This window comes from Bison bison, unplaced genomic scaffold (genome assembly GCF_000754665.1).
Source record: "Bison bison bison isolate TAMUID 2011002044 unplaced genomic scaffold, Bison_UMD1.0 scf7180017864466, whole genome shotgun sequence".
NCBI classification, from domain to species: domain Eukaryota; kingdom Metazoa; phylum Chordata; class Mammalia; order Artiodactyla; family Bovidae; genus Bison; species Bison bison.
This window is the reverse complement of record NW_011495027.1, coordinates 6,862,969-6,882,450: the sequence shown is the minus strand read 5'-3', so window position 1 is coordinate 6,882,450 and position 19,482 is coordinate 6,862,969. Positions and strand designations below refer to the sequence as shown.

The 19,482-nt window shown below is 41.5% G+C and overlaps 1 protein-coding gene across 1 annotated transcript in view; it reads left to right on the top strand.

The window, feature by feature from the left end:
• The window catches only part of LOC105003297 (guanylate-binding protein 4-like), a 22,169-nt gene extending 2,897 nt beyond the window's left edge, over positions 1 to 19,272 (top strand). The window contains exons 2-11 of the mRNA XM_010860352.1: positions 2,379 to 2,574; positions 6,724 to 6,851; positions 9,005 to 9,114; positions 9,317 to 9,513; positions 12,594 to 12,839; positions 13,745 to 14,025; positions 15,772 to 15,984; positions 17,191 to 17,293; positions 17,609 to 17,802; positions 18,658 to 19,272. Coding sequence (XP_010858654.1) covers positions 2,385 to 2,574; positions 6,724 to 6,851; positions 9,005 to 9,114; positions 9,317 to 9,513; positions 12,594 to 12,839; positions 13,745 to 14,025; positions 15,772 to 15,984; positions 17,191 to 17,293; positions 17,609 to 17,802; positions 18,658 to 18,888 — 1,893 coding nt within the window. The 5' untranslated portion in view covers positions 2,379 to 2,384 and the 3' untranslated portion in view covers positions 18,889 to 19,272. The remainder of the gene's footprint in view (positions 1 to 2,378; positions 2,575 to 6,723; positions 6,852 to 9,004; positions 9,115 to 9,316; positions 9,514 to 12,593; positions 12,840 to 13,744; positions 14,026 to 15,771; positions 15,985 to 17,190; positions 17,294 to 17,608; positions 17,803 to 18,657) is intronic.
• The last annotated feature ends 210 nt before the right edge of the window (positions 19,273 to 19,482 follow it).

The window sequence follows — 19,482 nt, the reverse complement described above, 5'->3', positions numbered from 1 at the left end:
TGGTTTAGGTGATTTACATCATCTTCTGGCCAGAAGGCCTACTAACATTTTATGACTCTTGACAAGGACATATCAACAAAGACTTATTTTCTCTAAGAGTAATTATTTTAAGGTTTGGCACCATCTTCCAAAGATAAAATTGCATTCCTATAGGGCGGATGTGTAATGGGTTTACAACAAAGAAAGAATTTATTACCTTAAGGGTCTAAAGTTACTAACACCAAGGCCACTACTTATTTTTTCTATATACCAACTATTAATTAATACACATTCAAGGATACAATTCAGGGGATGTGAAAACTTGGCAACAAGCATTGACTCATCAATGAAATCCTTTACTAGTTTATTCTGACAGTTTTTAACTCTCTGAGAGGCTCTAAGCTATTTGAATATCTTAAGCTTCCCGTGCCTCTGGAGGCTAGGAGACTGTAAACAATCGTATGCATAGCTGCAGGAGTCTGGGTAAACTTGTCAGGCGAGTTAGAGAGCCATCTGAGGGGTTTGGATTTAAACACTCCTAATTGCCCAGGAACTTTATTAATTGGAGCTGTAAGTTAACTCTTTGACAGAGAGAGAGAGATGGTGGTAGGGGACAGCCCCCAGTAAAGTCAGAGGTGAGAGCACAAAGCAATAAAGTAGGCAGACTCTGGTTTTTTGGGGGAAAATGCTCGAGAATATCCGGGGGGACTCCTGAGGCTCGATCCCGCCTTTGCGTATGCCGAGCCTCCTTCCTCATGACCTTTGTCACGAGTGGAATGCCTCACCGGCTCCCCGCACTACATCACTGCTATTCCGTCTCAGCTATTACCACTGGATCTCCCCAGCCTGCTCATCTTCCTCTTGGGCTGTGTCCTCCTACTTTCTTGCAACAGGGAGGGAAGTGTCAGAGCCAATCCTCCACTTTCATTCAGTAATTCCTGTCCCTGTATTCAGACATTCAGCTGTAAAGCAATACTTATATAGAATTTACTATGTACCAGCATAATTTTAAGACTATTGTAAGCATCATGAGATATTTAGTCCTCCAAATAACCCTAATGACAGATTGATTTTTATGTCTAATGCTGCCATTGTATAGAAGAAAAAACTGAGGCACAAAGAAATTAATCTTCTCTGTCGTCACACAGCCAGTAACATATGGAAACATGTGGATGCTGCTTAGTATTGTTTTTGAGAAAATAAAGGAAAAGTCAAAGCCTTCTGACTTCTGTCTGTCTCCTAAGATCATGAAACATCTAGTCATGGTGATGAAATCATTTAGAGTAGAGCCTGGCCCAGATGTGAAACCCTGGCATATCTAGCCAGACTTTATAACACCCAAGTTGCTTGCATCTCTTCCCTATCTGCTTAAATAATAAGAAATACCCTTTAATTTCAGTTAGTAAATTAATTGTTACACGTGCAACTTTGTTAGGTACCTTAAAGATCTGTGCTGTTTTAAGAGAGAGCAGCATCTTTATCTCAACTTCTCTCTCTCACAATCACTCTTCCTCCAGCCTGTCCTACTCCAGTGATTCCTTCATCTGGTCACCAGTCACATTCATTTTTCCTTTGTTGGCAAGGTTTTCCCTGATTAATCTCCATGTAAATTCAAGTCCCATTCCCTGCTCATTTCCTTCTGAGCATTTACCACCCTCTAATATCCATATATGTGGATACTTTATTTCTTCACTTTCTATATTATTTGTCTCCTTTACTAGAATAGAGATCCATGAAGCAAGAATTTGTATCTGTCTTGTTCACCGTTTGATCCTAAGCTCCTAGGACAGTGTCCAGCACATGGAAGTTTCTCAATAAATATTTGTGCAATTAATGAGGGATCAAATCATTCTGGAACTCAAGAAATCATCTCTGGTCCCTCCTCATCCCGTTCATGTCCCATCTGTCTCTACTTACCCCCAAAATGTTAGTGTTCTCAAAGCTCTATCATCAGTGCTTTGTGTTCTCAGTCTGTTCACTGTATGCCTCATGTGGGCAAGGTTGCATTAGGGTTCATTTAAGGATCAATAAGATAATATACATACTGTACCTGTATAGACCTTGGCACACTAAGCTAAATACTTAACTTTTTGAAATATACAAAGCAAAGAGAATTGATATCTAAGTTCTACAAGCAGAAGACTAATGTGCATATGACTTTGGTAACCATGAGGGATGACCTCAGGACCCTGTAGGGGATTTTTGGGGTTTTTTTCATATTTTATTATTTTTTAATTGAAATATAATTTCTTTACAATGTTGTGTTAGTTTCTGCTGTACAACAATGTGAATCAGCTATATGTATACATATATCCTCTCCCTCTTGAGCCTCCCTCCTGCCCCCCATCCCACCCCTCTGGGGACCTTGTGTTCTACTGAGTTGTTTCTCTGGGTTACAGCTTCCCATGGCATCTGGATCCACCATAATGGACCCCATCTGTCTGGTAAGAAACCAGAACAATCAGCTGACAGTCAATCCTAGAGCACTAAAGATTCTCGAGCAGATATCTCAGCCTGTGGTGGTGGTGGCCATCGCAGGGCTGTATAGGACCGGAAAATCCTACCTGATGAACCGCCTGGCAGGACAAAACCACGGTGAGTTTTGTTAAGTGTCGTTCAGGACATTTGCTTGAAAGCATGGTAATGCAGGCTGCTGATCCTCCTCCTCTAGGGTCATGTTAAGGAAGAGCCTAACTCCCCCACCCGCGTCGTTGGAAAAACTTCTAATTCTCACCACCGAGTTTATAACTTCAAACCCATCCCTCCACAATGTTCACTCTTCTGTCCAGTAATCGAGAGTTCCCAATCCCATCAGAACATCTACCTCTTTCATTCTGATTCCATCCACTGCCGTCTTCTCGGGCTCATCTTCAACAATTACTGCCTTCCTTTCTCCTTCACCACGTTTGCCCTAAACCACAGAGTCATTCCAAGCAGCACACAAATATTTTTTAATATGTCTTATTTTTAGAAAACAATAGAAGGGAGCACCGACAGCAAAATCCCCATATCCTATACCTCAACGAGACTACCATGCATTCCTTTTGGTTTAATTTCACAGTAAAACTTTAATAACTATACATATTCTCTTTCTCTAACTAGTCTTTTCTAATATGTGAACTCTAAGGCACATAGATGGGGCTTCCCTAGGGGCTCATATGGTAAAGACTCTGCCTGCAAAGCAGGAGACCTGGTTTCAATCCCTGGGTCAGGAAGATTCCCTGGAGAAGGGAATGGCAGCCCACTCCAGTATTCTTGCCTGGAGAATTCCATGGAGAGAGGAGCCTGGCAGCTATGGGCTACTGTCATTGGGGTTGAAAGAGTCAGACACGACTGAGCGACCAACACTTCCAGGTTTCCCAGGTGGTGCCGTGGTAAAGAATCTGCCTCCCAGCGCAGGAGATGCAGGAGACTCAGGTTTAATCTCTGGGTCAGGAAGATTCCACGGAGAAGGAAATGGCAAGCCACTCCAGTATTCTTGCCTGGAAAATGCCATGGACAGAGGAGCATGGTGGACTATAGTCCATGGAGTCACAAAGAGTCAGTCAAGACTGAGCACACACATGTAATAACACTTATGGAAGAATACATAAAAATATATAGATACATATTAAAAAGTTGATAAGTATGAAGTGATCAACTGTTCAGTTGCTGCCCAGAGTAAGAAATAAAACATCACCAACACCCAAAAGCCCAAATCACACCCTCTTACACCCTCACTGGAGCTCACCGATGTTTTGATTTTCATGGTGCCTTCTTTCATTCTTTATATTTAAATATTGTTTTACAATCTATGCAACTATATCTTAAAAATAGCTTAAACTTTATAGAGGAAAGTACATTCTGGTATTCATTGGGATCTTGATTCATATTCTCAATAAGAAGTTTATGAGGTTCATCTAGTTTGTCATGGGTGTGTCTGTAAGTACTTTCGCTATTTTGTACTTTTAAACTGACAGAGGATACCACAATTTACTGATCCATTTGTTGTTGATGAACACTGGCATTATTTGCAACTTTTATCTTTGATGAATGGTGCTCTCATGATTATTCTTCATCTATATCCTGGTGTGTATATATACTAACTTATGTTTTACCTAGAAGTGGAATTGCTGCAGCAAGAAGTGTTTGTCTTCAGCCTTTCTGGATAACATCAAACAGCCTTTTTAGCTTTATGTTCAGTTTATGTGCTTATTAGCAGCAATTTAGATTTTCCACATTTTCACAAAATTTCAGTAAAAACATTTTTAAACTTTTGTCGATCTGGTGTCTGTATGGTTGCTTGTTATATACCTCACTACTAATAGGTTTGAGCACTTTTTCATATATTTGCCTTTTGCCTTTCCTATTTCAAGAGGGTTTTTTTCTACCAAGTTGCCTGACTTGTTTCTGATTTTTAGGATAATATACTCATGTCCTGTTGGACATTTCTAAGAAGACACACCATTTCTTTCTAATGCCTTCCTCTGTGGCCCAGCAGCTTAGTGCAATTAGGGAATAGAACCTCAGTTCACTAAACTCTAAGGGTCCCTAGGAATATCTCAGTGTCTCACTCAAATTCTCTGTTTTCGCGTCTGTCTCTCTCTCTCTTCCCCCATCTCTCTTTGTTCTTCCTTTCTCCCACTCTCATTTTTCCTTTGCAATCTCTTACTGACTTAAAACAAGACATTTTAAGTTTGTCTTTCTTTGAAAGGAAATTGATCACCAATCAGGGGAGGATGCTTTTGCTTGCCAGTGTAAATTAATAAATAGGTCATTTTTGGAGAGATTTAAGATTTCAGAACTCTAAGAAAGAGATACATGCAAGGAGTTTGAGGAACATTCTTTCTTTTCCTACTTGAGATAACATCTGGTAATAAAGAGGTGATTTTCCTACTGAGGAAACCTTTAACCTAGTTATATTTTAGGGCTTCCCTGGTGTCTCAGTTGGTAAAAAATCCACCTGCAATGCGAGAAGCCTGGGTTTGATCCTGGTTTGGGATGATCCCTTGGAGGAGGGCATGGCAACCCACTCTAATATTCTTACCTGGACAATCCCCATGAACAGAGAAGCCTGGAGGGCTACTGCCTGTGGGACCACAGAGTCGGACACAACTGAGCGACTAGGCAGTCATGTTTTAAAACATCTGAATTGTGACTTACCACATGAGTCATATCACAGGAAGAAGAAAGCACAAATTAGCACCCAGTCAGGGTTGACTAGCAGAAGCAAGTCAGTATTTTCTCTCCTGTGGTAATACCGTTGTCTGTTCTTTACATCTCATAACTGGCTGTGATGACCTCCACTTATAGCTTGTCTTTTCTCCCTGGAGGAACTGAGAGTTCACATTTCTCTGTATTAATCAGCACAGAGTCAAATGCCATCATGATGTAGAAGAGTGAAGATCGTCTCAGGTCCTATACCCACTTGGAGCAGCAGACACAAGATATGGCACTGAATGGCCTGAGCCATGTTGAACCATGCTCCCTTAGGTATTGCGTCATATCCATTTCTATTCTCAGTTGAAGGGAGCATTGGCATCTGACCAAGGCCAAAATCTTGGACTGTTGGGTGAGATATCTTACCTGCAGCTTCTTAGGCATGTACCTCACATCCTCTCCCATCTCTGGGCTTAAGCCTTGAGAAAGAAGGGCAAGCAAGTCTTACAGGTCTGTTTTGCTTTCCCTTCTGTTATATCTCCGTGTGAGTCAGTAAACAAAGAATTCATCATTTTTGAAGAGGAGAAGAGAAATGAGGAAAATACGAGGAGGAAGAAGAGGAATAAAACTAACAAAAGTTGATGTATCAATGCAGGTTGTGAAAGGACACAGAGAATCCACTTAGAGGGGAACTGAAGATGTTTATTGGAGGGACGATTACAAGGGCATGAGCTGAGCAAAGGGAACCAATGAAGTAATGCAGAAACACCCAGAGGGTGGCAGGAACAATGTCAAGTAGCTTTGATATCTCCTACAGCATGAAGAGACAAGCAGTGAGTGGATTCGAGATGTGGTAAAGATCAAGGTCTTGTGCTTAGTTACTCAGTCGTGTCCGACTCTTTGCGATCCCAGGGACTGTGACCCACCAGGCTACTCTGTCCATGGGGATTCTCCGGGCAAGAATACTGGAGTGGGTTGCCCTGTCCTTCTCCAGGGGATCTTCCCAACTCAGGGATTGAACCCAGATCTCCCCCATTGTGGGTGGATTCTTTACCATCTGAACCACCAGGGAAGCCCAAGCATTCTGGAGTAGGTAGCCTATTCCTTCGCCAGGGGATCTTCCTGACCCAGGAATCAAACAGGGTCTCCTGCATTGCAGGCCAATTCTTTACCAAAAAGGAGATGTGACTAAATATGGGAACAGAGGCACCGGGACACCATGGTTCATCAGGGTAGAAGCCAGGGCAACAAGTGCCTGCCTTCTAATCTCCTACTGTTACCTCTCACTGGTAAAAGTCCATCAGAAAGTGGAGGATAAGGGAGCTCTTCAGTGTCAGACAAATGTAGAGAGGTTAATAGAGCTAACATTATTTAAGAATGTGACATAGTTTGAGTTATTAATGCTAAGAGATGAATAGGGGACACAAAGTGTTTCTTGAGAAGGTTCTGAATATGTGTAGAGGTTGGATCTTCTGTACTTATTGAAGTGAAAGCATCCTCCCCACAGGCAGGCACTCACATGCACACAAGTTCACCCAAAGTAACCTGTGGGCGGCCTGGACTATCTGCTCTTACTTTGCATTGCTTCCTCCTCTTTCTGCGCAGGTTTCCGTCTGGGCTCCACAGTGAGGTCTGAAACCAAGGGCATCTGGATGTGGTGTGTGCCCCACCCCTCCAAGGAGAACCACACTCTGGTCCTTCTGAACACTGAGGGTCTGGGCGATGTGGAGAAGGTAAGGCAGGGAATCTTCTTTACTCCTGACACTCCACTTACAAATTCAATTTCTCACCTCAATTCAACTTTTACAACATATCCCTGTAAACTGCAAATCCAGTTATAAATAATGAGGTTAAATTCTCTTTCCTTGAATTTTCTCTTTAATAAGATCAATACTTTGGTTACTGGGGACACATCTCCTTATTTTTAACACTGAGGTGAAAGATGGAAGTTAACAAATATGTATTGGGTTCAAATCTAAGGCTCTGTGTTAAGTGCAACTGTGAGTGAAGTATAACCCAGAGCTGAGTTGGGGAGATAAAAAATAAGCAGACCCATGAAAAAAAGAGTGAGGCCTTACCCCAGGTTTTAGGTTTGGGAAGAAATCTTAGTGAAAGCTGTAATTCATGCAGTCAATTGGATCTACAGGTTCAGATGTGTAGAGTTAATCAAGCTGGAAGTAGGAATCATGAAAGTAGATTCAGCAAATAAACTATTTTTTAAATCTGCAGAAAAGCTTCCAACATACCAGGAGCATTTTATTCCATGTTTTGGATCTCTGAAGAGGAATTCTTCAGTAAATTCTATAAAAACTTGAGCTAGACTCATGAACTAGAGAATGTAAATGGGATAATATTAGGTATTTTGTCTTCACAGTGTTACTTGCAATCAAATTTTCTCCTTATTTATATTAATCTGCTTCTAAATTAAAAGTAGTAGCATTGAATCTTTGACTTTCATCACTGCAGAAAAGGATTTAGGGCATGAATTCAGAAATTCTGAGTTTAAAAATCCAGATTTAAAGTATTCAATAATCATCTCAGTGTCAACCCAAGATGGTCTACTAACTCCTGCTAGATTCTACCTTGCATGACCTTCTTCTTTTTGTCCAATTGTATTTGTTAAGAAACCAAAGCACACCAGACTGCACACTGATAGCAGCAGAACTTGCTGCCCTCCCTACCTGTAGTGTGTCTCAGCAATATATACTCTGTTCCAAAGTCACTCGACTTCTGAATCTCATTTTCAGCCTCATCATCTATGACCACATAGGTAACCACTACTTCAGTCAAATAAAATGAGCATGTAATACGCTTTCTGATCATGCTCTCTGACAACTGAGATTGGTTTCTGTGGGCCCTCCATGTGCATGGTCACTGTAACTGCAAAAGTCCATGTTCGGTCATTTCTTTAAAGCCCAGCTCTTTTTAACCTAATGCCATATTGCTGTCAGACACAATCACGTCTGGCTCTGAAAGCACAGAGTACATTTTCTGGTTCATTTGAAATCATGCCCTTTGTCTTTTACAGTATAGTATTAGGTTTCATGCCTGGCATCTTGGGTGTATTTACATGTTGCCAGATAATCTGCCCCTCCATCTCTCTAAGGAGGGACTGTCATAGGAAACTTTATATCCATATAAGCAGATGTTGTATCCACTGTTTTCTAAATGCACAATGAATAGTTGATGAATTTAATTGAATAACACTAGTTCCTAACATAGCCTATGATCAAGAAAAGAAGTGCAAAGGAATCATGGCCCATTTATTATTGCATAACTTACGTGTTCCAGGCACTGTACTAAACATTTGACATTAAAAAAAATAATTCTGTTTATTTATTTATTTTTGACTTCACTAGGTCTTTGTTGTTGTGCGGGCTTTTCTCTAGTTGCAGACAGTGGGGGCCACTCTCTAGCTGCAGTGCTTAGGCTTCTCACTCCTGGGTCTTCTCTTGTTGCAGAGCACAGGCTCTAGGGTGTGTGGGCTTCAGTAGTTCCAGTGCATGGGCTCAGTAGTTGCAGCTCTCGGGCACTAGAGCACAGGCTCAATAGTTGTGGTGCACGGGCTATCCCTCCACAGCATGTGTGATCTTCCCAGTTTAGGGATCTAACCCACGTCTCCTGCATTGGCATGTGGGTTCTTTACCACTGAGCCACGAGACAAGCCTGATGCACATTTATGATGTCATTCACTTCTGTTAATAGCTAACCACACCAAAGTGCTTAGAGGGATCAGTGTCAATACCAAAAAGGTTTGCGTTTAGCATTGTCTTGAAAATTTATATTACTTGTCTTACTATTTAATTACAATACAACTGTTATAGTAAATGAACAACCATATGGGAGAAGGAGGAGTAGCATCTTCACACTGTAATGTACTTTTTAGGGGGACTCCAAGAATGACTCGTGGATCTTTGCCCTGGCCGTGCTCCTGAGCAGCACCTTTGTCTACAACAGCGTGAGCACCATCAACCACCAGGCCCTGGAGCAGCTGCAGTATCCTTCCAGGAACTGAACCAGCACATTTCATTGAGTTTATGGGACTAGCGATTGATACTGTTTCTTCTTTCCCATGATTCCATTCTCATGGCTGACATAGACGGAAAATGGGGCAAAAGAGAAGGTTGATATAATGTGTTTTGGGGCCAAATCTGGAAATCGTGTTGGAGGGTGCTTCTTATTCCTTAGCTAATCACAGCTATGTGACTGAACTAACAGAGTTAATCAGAACCAAATCATCTCCCAGCTCCAATGAGGAAGAAGGCTCAGCCGAGTTTCTCAGTTTCTTTCCAGACTTCATCTGGACTGTGCGGGATTTCACATTGGAACTGGAGTTAGATGGATACCCCATCACTGAAGATGAGTACCTGGAGAATGCCTTGAAGTTGATTCCAGGTATCAGAGCAGGGCCAGAGTGTTGGATGGTTCAGTAGGAGGTAATAGGGTCAACAGAGCTCTGACATTCAGCACTTGATGTCAGTCTTGATTTGAGGTTGAGTTGAGGCCATGCTAATGGTGCCTGGTAAATGACAGATGGTGGCTTCAGTCATTATTGTTACTGGGAAAACTCTAGTGACCAGAGCTTAAGCTCACAGAGGAAATGTGGAATCCAATATTAGACCAAATGATTTTAGAGAAATAAATACCATGAAAAAAAAAGGCTCACATAAACTTATATTACATAGTAAATCTAAGTGCTTCTCCTTTTCTATTTGAGAAAGATAATCCATCAAACCAGAATCAAAAGGTAAACAAAAGAACAAATTTTCAAAGTACCTTTAACACAGTGCATCTTACCAGCATAGGTAGCTGCATTCTTCATATTGATAGATAGGCTATTTATACACTACAGAGTTCAGGAAAAAAGCACTTCCATGTCCTTCCAGTAAGACTGTCAGATCCTTTATATGCTCTTCCTCATAATATCACACTCTTCATCCTAGAACCTGACATAGTATATGTCAGCTAATATAATAAGTTAGTCATTCAAATTATTTTAGCAGAGTGGTACCTGGAAGCAATATTCATTTTTGTTCACTTAATCATTTACTTCCCTGGTGGCTCAACTGGTAAAGAATCTGCCTGCAATGCAGGAGACCTGTGTTCAATCCCTGGGTTGGAAAGATCTCCCAGAGAAGAAAATGGCTACCCACTCCAGTATTCTTGCCTGGAGAATTCCATGGACAGAGGAGCCTGGCAAGCTACAGTCCATGAGGTTGCAAAGAGTTGTTCACTTTCAACAACTTGTTCATTCTTTCAATAAATAAGTATTGTTGAACTACCGGTAGATGCCCAGAATCCTTCTATATAATAACCACATCCAGTGTAAAATTATGCAAAGAAGAGATGAGGTCTCCTGGTTTCAGTTCAGTTCAGTTCAGTTCATTTCAGTCGCTCAGTCATGTCCAATTCTTTGTGACCCCATGGACGGCAGCACGTCAGGCTTCCCTGTTCATTACCAACTCTCTGAGCTTGCTCAAACTAATGTCCATCAAGTCGGTGATGCCATCCAACCATGTCATCCTCTGTTGTCCCCTTCTCCTCCTGCCTTTGATCTTTCCCAACATCAGGGACTTTTCAAATGAGTCTGTTCTTTGCATCAAGTGGCCAGAGTATTGGAGTTTCAGTTTCAGCATCAGTCTTTCCAATGAATATTCAGGATTGATTTTCTTTAGGATGGACAGGTTGGATCTCCTTGCAGTCCAAAGAATTCTCAAGAGTCTTCTCCAAAACCACAGTTCAAAAGTATCAATTCTTTGGTGCTCAGCTTTTTTTATAGTCCAACTCTCACATTCATACATGACTACTGGAAAAACCATAGCTTAGACTAGATGGACCTTTGTTGGCAAAGTAATGTCTCTGCTTTTTAATATGCTGTCTAGGTTGTCATAACTTTTCTTCCAGTTGGCAAGTGTCTTAAAATTTCATGGCTTCAGTCACCATCTGCAGTGACTTCAGAGCCCCCCAAAATAAAGTCTGTCACTGTTTCCATTGTTTTCCCATCTATTTGCATGAAGTAATGGGACCAGATGCCATGATCTTGGTTTTTTAAATGTTGAGTTTTAAGCCAACTTTTTCCACTCTCTTCTTTCACTTTCATCAAGAGGCTCTTTAGTTCTTCTTCACTTTCTGCTATAAGGATGGTGTCATCTGCGTATCTGAGGTTATTGATATTTCTCCTGGCAATCTTGATTCCAGCTTGTGCTTCATCCAGCCCAACATGTCTCATGATGTACTCTGCATATAAGTTAAATAAGCAGGGTGACAATATACAACCTTGACGTACTCCTTTCCCAATTTGGAACCAGTCTGTTGTTTCATGTCCAGTTCGAAATGTTGCTTCGTAACCTGCATACAGATTTCTCAGAAGGAAGGTAAGGTGGCCTGGTATTCCCATCTCTTGAAGAATTTTTCACAGTTTGTGGTGATCCATATAGTCAAAGGCTTTAGCATAGTCAATAAAGCAGAAGTAGATGTTTTTCTATAACTCTGTTGCTTTTTTGTTGATCCAATGGATGTTGGCAATTTGAGCTCTTGTTCCTCTGCCTTTTCTAAATCCAGCTTGAACATCTGGAAGTTCATGGTTCACATACTGTTGAAGCCTGGCTTGGAGAATTTTGAGCATTACTTTGGTAGCATGTGAGATGGGTGCAATTGTGTGGTAGTTTGAACATTCTTTGGCATTGCCTTTCTTTGGGATTGATCTCATTTAGGCTACACTAACATGAAATGGTGTGTGCTAAAGTAATCGCCAATCATATCTACAATGTGTGTACTTTTTTTCTCTGATTTATGAAGCGTTTCTTCACATCATGAGTATCATTTGTCTTCCACAGGTTATTTTCCCAGCAATATCATAAATATATAATAAATATCTTTATTTCTACCATCACATTACTATAGAGCCTATATGTCATTTCTCAAGTGGGAACTGTAATATCAGAAAAATATTTCTGACAATTTCTTGTATTAATCTATTACTCAAGAAACATCTAATAAGTAGTTGATCCACTGCACAGCATGGAAAGTTAAGGAAAAGAATCAGAAGTTTGTCACTATGAATGGATTCCTCCCCCACCTCCTCAGAAGTACTTCCTTTGCTCTTAGAGATATACAAATAAAAGGGGGCAAGGGGAATTTCCACCCCTGGGTAGATTAGTGTAAGATTGATTTTCATAATTCAATAATAGGAGATACACGAGTCATCTGCGTATCTGAGGTTATTGATATTTCTCCCGGCAATCTTGATTCCAGCTTGTGCTTCATCCAGCCCAGCATTTCTCATGATGTACTCTGCATATAAGTTAAATAAGCAGGGTGACAATATACAGCCTTGACGTACTCCTTTCCCAATTTGGAACCAGTCTGCTGTTATTCTTGAGAATAACAAGAGTTACAGTAATGCAAAGGTCCTTGGAACTGAAAGTCCTCAGGCCTCTATTCCTTTCATGATTGCTCTTTTTCCAATTCTGCAGGCAAGGATCCCAAAGTCCAAAATTCCAACATGACCAGAGAGTGTATCAGGAAATTTTTTCCAAAAAGAAAGTGCTTTGTCTTTGACCGGCCTGCAAATGACAGAAAGCTATTACTCCGTGTTACAGAACTATCAGATAACCAATTGGATGTGAATTTCCAGAAGCAGTCAGAAGATTTTTGCTCATATATCTTTACCCATGCAAAGCCCAAGACCCTAAGAGAAGGAATCACTGTCACTGGGGGAGGTGAGTCTCCTTCGCTACCTCATGTCTCTCTGTGCTTCAGGGTGTGGTAAACTTGTGATTACACTCTGGATTCTCTTGGTTTCTCTGTAGTTGCGTTTTCTTCCCCATGTGACTTGGAAAATGGATGTTCACACCACTCATGAAAATGCATGTTTATTCATTTAAAGAAGCATATATAAGTGCTTTGCAGTCTACCAAATCTCATGAAACTATTACATTAATGATATAAATTAAAGATAGAAATCTTCGTGGTGATGAGATGTCTGAAGCGATAAGTGTTTCGAGTGAGAATAGGCAAGATATTTTGTGAATTTACATGAATCAGGAAATAAATAGTAGTTATGAATCTGTGTAAGTTCATTGAGAGTCTGAGAAACAAATGTAAATACAATCTTATGTATGGGGCTGGCTTCACGGACATGCCACCTGCGCAGTCATGCTGCAATGAGCCCTGCTTGGTTTCATGTTTGTTTCAACTGTCCTGAAATTCTTGATGACATTTCAACAAGACATTTTCATTTACAAATAATGCCCACAAGCTATGTAATGTACTTATATCTATAATAAGTTCTTTTTATTTTATTACAATGGGAAAAGTGATCTAGGAGAATCTTGGGCATATTGTTTGAGATCATTTGTTCAATATTGTAATATGATGAATTTGAGAACCATAAAAGATAGAGTGAATAGTAGACATAGTGATGTTATTATAAACAAGTAGATTCATAGATCAAACAGGAGAGGGATACAAGAATAAGTAAATAGAATGAGGAGAAGAATAAATAGAGGAAAAAGAAACTTCCACTTCCATAAAATTTTAGTGATTTTTTTAAGGTGCTAATCTCTAAACCTATAAAACAGGTAAGAATTCTCTCTGCATTTAATAAATATTATGTATCTTTCAGGGTTCAGGACTCTGGTGGAGGCCTATGTAGATGCCATCAACAGTGGAGGAGTTCCCTGTTTGGAGAACGCAGTAATAACTCTGGCTGAGCGTGAGAACTCAGCAGCCGTGCAGAAGGCAGCTGATCATTACAGTGAGCAGATGACCCAGCGACTGAACCTTCCCACAGACACGCTCCAGGAACTGCTAGAGGTGCATGCAGCCTGTGAGAAGGAAGCCATTGACATCTTCATGGAGCGCTCCTTCAAGGATGATAAGCGAATGTTCCAGAAGAAGCTCGTGGTAATGTGTCCTAGAATATATGCTTCCTGATTCCTTTCTTCTGGAATGATACTGAGACTCCCCCTTTCTGACAAAATGGTTCCTGTGCTTCTTATCATAAAAGGAGTTTAGATTCTAATGAGTGATAGGGCTCACAGGCTACAGGTCATCACTTTTCTAAAAATTGGGCTTCTTCTTTTCTGTTGTCGGAGAAGGAAATGGCACCCCACTCCAGTACTCTTGCCTGGAAAATCCCACAGACAGGGGAGCCTGGAAGGCTGCAGTCCATGGGGTCGCTGAAAGTTGGGCACGACTGAGCGACTTCACTTTCACTTTTCACTTTCGTGCATTGGAGAAGGAAATGGCAACCCACTCCACTGTTCTTGCCTGGAGAATCCCAGGGATGGGGGAGCCTGGTGGGCTGCCGTCTATGGGATCGCACAGAGTCGGACACGACTGAAGTGACTTAGCATAGCATAGCATAGCATTTTCTGTTGTGGCAAAACAAATTACTCTGCTCTTAGCAGCTTGGAACAACACACATCTATTAGGTTATCATTCCTCAGGTCAGATCCCACACAGGGTCTGTGGGTATTCTGCTTGGTATACCATAGCTAAAAACAAGGTTCACATTGACGTGGTATCCACATGGACATTTTGGGGAACTCCCCTCTGTCTTCAACGCAGCAATGGTGCACTGTTTTCTTCTTCTATTTCTAATCTCTCGGGCTACCACTTCTGCTACCAACTGGAGAAGAATAACATGTAAAGTGCAAGTGTGACCAGGTAATATCCACCTGGGTAATCTCCATTTTGTAAAGTCAACATGTTCCATGCAATATAGTCTGTACACAGAATAATTGTTCATCATATTCACAAGTCCGGGGACTAGGTAGAGTGTGGACCCTGGGAAAGAGAATTCTTAGAGATCACAATTCTGCTTACCATTAGCACCTTCACTGAAAGTCTGACTTTCAGTCTTGCTTGACCATTATAAGTTACAAAAATCTCTTACTTCATATTGAGAAAACAAGCCTGATTGGAATTTATAAATACAAGCAAAAAATTTCTTTTCCTATATTTTCACACACTCAAATTCTCAATGAAATGAGAATATAAGAAAAGTTGAAAATTCTAATTGGTGTGGTGTTGTTTCAGTCTCACTCTGAGATCCCATGGCTTATAGCCCCCCCAGGCACCTTTGTCCACAGAATTTTCCAGGCAAGAATACTGGAGTGAGCTGCCATTTCCTACTTCAGGGGTTCTTCCCAACTCGAGGATTGAACCAGCATCTGTTGCGTGTCCTGCACTGGCATGCGGATTCTTTACCACTGTGTCACCTGGGAAGCCCTGCTCAGTGTATAGTTAATTCATTAGTAGGAACTTGATTTCCTATGTATGTATGTTTTATCCTTACCACCCAAGTTGGCAGAAGAAGCCCTACTTTCAGTCATGATTGTCTTTTCGTTGTTCATTGGTGATGGATAGATCACTATTAATGCTAATGCTGTTAAAGTAGTACTTTGCTTCTGCCAACCTATTCATTGCACAGATATTGACACTGAGCCCAGGGAATTTAGGGGACTTCATACAAGTCACACAAAGAGTTGGTCAGAACTGGGACTACAACTGACGCCTGACTCCATGTCTATTATTCTGAGTCTCATGTGCCCTGATGCTGTCAGACTGCTTCTTCCAAGGGAGCACAGCTGGACCATCCTGTCTAACAACTTCTTTCTATTGAATTTTCCCTTATTTCCTTGGCAGGACATCATGGAGAAAACGAAGGACAGTTTCATGATCCAGAATGAAGAGGCTTCTGTCAAATATTATGAGGCTGAGCTTAAGCAGCTTTCAGAATCCTTGATGAAAAGTATTTCAGGAGGCACATTCTTTGTCCCTGGAGGACACAGTCTCTATTTAGAAGCAAAGAACAAGTTTGAACAAGACTATAAACTGGTTCCCAGGAAAGGAGTTAAGGTGAGGAGTAATGGGATTGGGAAAGAGCAGCAGATTAGGGTCAAGGGTCTTTGTTGGTTCATTTGGTTGCCAGATCCTGATTTGCACAGAGGCAGATGGTCATGAGGAGGCTGACTTGGAACCCCAGGAGGATTCTGAGTCTAGTACTATTTTACTGATGAGTAAGAGTCCAGGAGATCCCAGGTCTGTTGGCTGCCCACTGGTGGGTGAGCCAGGTCCTAGGCCTAGTAACACCCTACTGGAGGAGAGCGCCACATCCTGGGGTCTGGGTGCAGGGTCCAGGAGTTCCAGAGCATGTGTTGACAATGGTAGAGCTGTTAGGCTCCTGGATCTGGGGGATTTTGAAGATTCTGTTGGCCTGATATTGGTCCAGATGGTCTTGAACCCAGCTGGTCTCAGGAATGACATGGCCTGCTAGTGAGTGGACTGGCCCTGCAGACTGAGAAACTGAGGTCTTTTGCACCTGGTATCTTTCCCTAATGTGCCCCAGGGTCTCTGGCTGGAGGGTTCTCCGGGTTTCAGGTCTCGTGCTTGTGTCCTGGTGAATGCGACTGGGTCTCTGGCCCTCTGATAGGCACAACCATGCCCAGAGGAAGCTGTGGGCTCAGGAGATCTGCTGGTGGATGGAGCTGCATGCATGTCTAGTCCGCTGCTTGGCCTGAGGCATCCCAGAACTGGCGTCTGCAGACCATTGCATTAGGGCAGGGCTGGGTCTTGGGGCTAATAAGATAGGGGAAAGATTCCGAAATGGTGCTCGCCAGCACCAGTGTCCAAGTGGTGGAAGGAGCTTCCCAGAATGTCTTCTGCCAGTGTCTATGTCCCCAAGTGAAGCTCCAGTTGCCTCCAGCCATTCTGGGAGACTCTTCAGGGTCAGCAGGTAGGTCTGACCCAGGCTCCTATCAAGTTACTGTTTATTCTCTGGGTCCTGGGACACGTGAGATTTAGTGTGCACTGTGTAAGGGCTAGACTCTTATTTACCCAGGCCCTCTGAGACTCCTGAAAATCAGCTCTGCTGGCCTTCCAAGCAAATGCTCCATGGGTGTTTGTAGACATTCACATAATTCTCAGGTCTGTAACCATTTGGGGAGCCTACAAAGGATGGAGAATTTACAGGATACAGTCTACACTTTACTGAACAATAATTTCCACAGCAAGACACTACGTCTCTTCTACCTGACAAGTCTTCACTCCTTGTTGTTTCCTCAGGCAAACCAGGTCCTCCAGAGCTTCCTGCAGTCACAGGCAGGAGTAGAGGAAGCCATCCTGCAGGCAGACCAGGCCCTCACAGATGCGGACAAAGCCATGGCAGGTATTGAGCTCTCAGAGGGGAAGGTGGCTCTTGTGCTGCTGTTTGGCAGGTGTGGGAACAAACACTTCCTGACACCAGAGCTTCCTCTTCTTCCATGGAACCTCTCTGCTACATGTGAAAGTAAACGGGGGAGTTTGGGTTATATGTCCATCCAATCAGTGCTTCTACATCATATGCTAAAGCATGTTGTCTGATGTGGTAGCAGGAACAGTCAGACTCCCTCCCACAATATTAAAGGCACCTTATCTCTGAGCAAAAGAGGCGACAGCTCAGCATAAGTCATGTTCTCCCCTCTTTAAAATTCTTGTGAAACAGCTGAGCGTGCCAAGAAGGATGCAGCTGAGAGGGAACAGGAGCTGCTAAGAGAGAAACAGAATGAAGAGAAACAAAAAATGGAGGCACAAGAGAGAAGCTTCAAAGAAAACCTGGCCCAACTGCAAGAGAAGATGGATAGGGAAAGAGAAAATCTTCTGAGAGAGCAGCAAACGATGCTGGAGCACAAACTGAAGGTAAGTGTAGATGGGCCTGGGTGGCACCTTGGGGAAACCCTAACTCCTCAGGAATAAAGGGACAGGAATTTGACCTTAAGTCAGCTCCCAGAAGGAAATACAAAAACATAGGGTTCACTGTGACATCAAAGAGATGTGAATCAGTTTATGTCTGTAAGACTCGGCACCTTCTGTAGTGTTAGGGTTTGAATGGGACCAACCAGGCTCCTGGACTGCTGTTCACAGTGATTATAGCATCACATTTGTTCCCAAGTGAATAGGACCTCAGTCTTAGAGTCCTTAGAATTTGGGATACAACCATCAGAGACCTGGAATAGTTCCATCTGCTCCTGAAAATATCAGATTGTGCGGGTATGAAATACTGGATGCTGAGAGCTGTAAAATTTGCTACATTTGTTTCCATGTCTCCTGATTCATTTTATACACCTAAACTAAATGCATTCTTTGTCCCAGCCTGGAGTTTGATAGCTAGAGTTCTAAGTGAGTCAGCAGTGCCATCTTGGTGACATGTGTGTGGTCATTCTACCTCAGTGAAACTGACAAATATTTAGAACTCACCTACATGTTCTCCCAAAGTGTATTTCTAAGGCTGGAACCTCTCCCTGGGGTAGTTTTCAGACCTGACCTATACCCAACTTCTCTGTACCCAAGAAGATGGTGTTGAAGGAATATGGGAAACTCTAAACCCTGGATGCTCTCCCTTCCATGTTGCAAATGTTTGCAAATATTAGAATAATATAAAAAAAAAAACATCTAAAGTGTTAGAGAAGTAGACACACATGCATATCAACTGTAGTAGTTTGACACAAAATGCTGATTTGGGGTATTTTCAAAAAGGGACTCTCCTTTTTACAGATGCAAAAAGAATTACTCACAGAAGGATTCAAAAAGGAAGCTGAGACGTTAAATAAAGAGATAGATCAACTAAAAGAAGATATTCAAACAATTGAAAAGTCCTTCAATATTTCAGATGTCCTTGATATGGCGAGCATGATATTAATTGCAGTACTCCCTGGGTCTTATAAAGTACTTGGTATGGGATTGAAATTTTTCACTGATCGTAAGAAAGGGGCTGAGAAACCCTAGTAAGTATATTTTGAAAGGCTTCTTATGTTTTAGTAGTGTAACACTATAGTTCATTTTTAAAATATGTATGTCATGATAGTTTTGTTCAAGAGGAGTTTGTTAAAAACTGATTACCAAAAATTACTAAAGTTATTACAAAAATGATTACCAGTGCTTGATATGCAAAAAAACTCCACACAGTTTTCAATGAATTAGTTAATTTTAAAAAATGGAAACAAGTTGGAAGATAATGACTAATTATAGATAAGTGTTAAGAAAAGCAAGAAACAAATGAGAAGAGGAAGAACATTCGCAGTCTATACTAAAGTATTGGAGATTAATTCTTTAAGTTATAATGAGCCCTTATAAATCAAAGAAGACACTAATAGATGGAGAAATATACCGTGTTCATGGAACAGAAGAATTAATATAGTGAAAATGAGTATACTACCCAAAGCAATCGATAGATTCAATGCAATCCCTATCAAGCTACCAATGGTATTTTTCACAGAGCTAGAACAAATAATTTCACAATTTTTATGGAAATACAAAAAACCTCGAATAGCCAAAGCAATCTTGAGAAAGAAGAATGGAACTGGAGGAATCAACCTACCT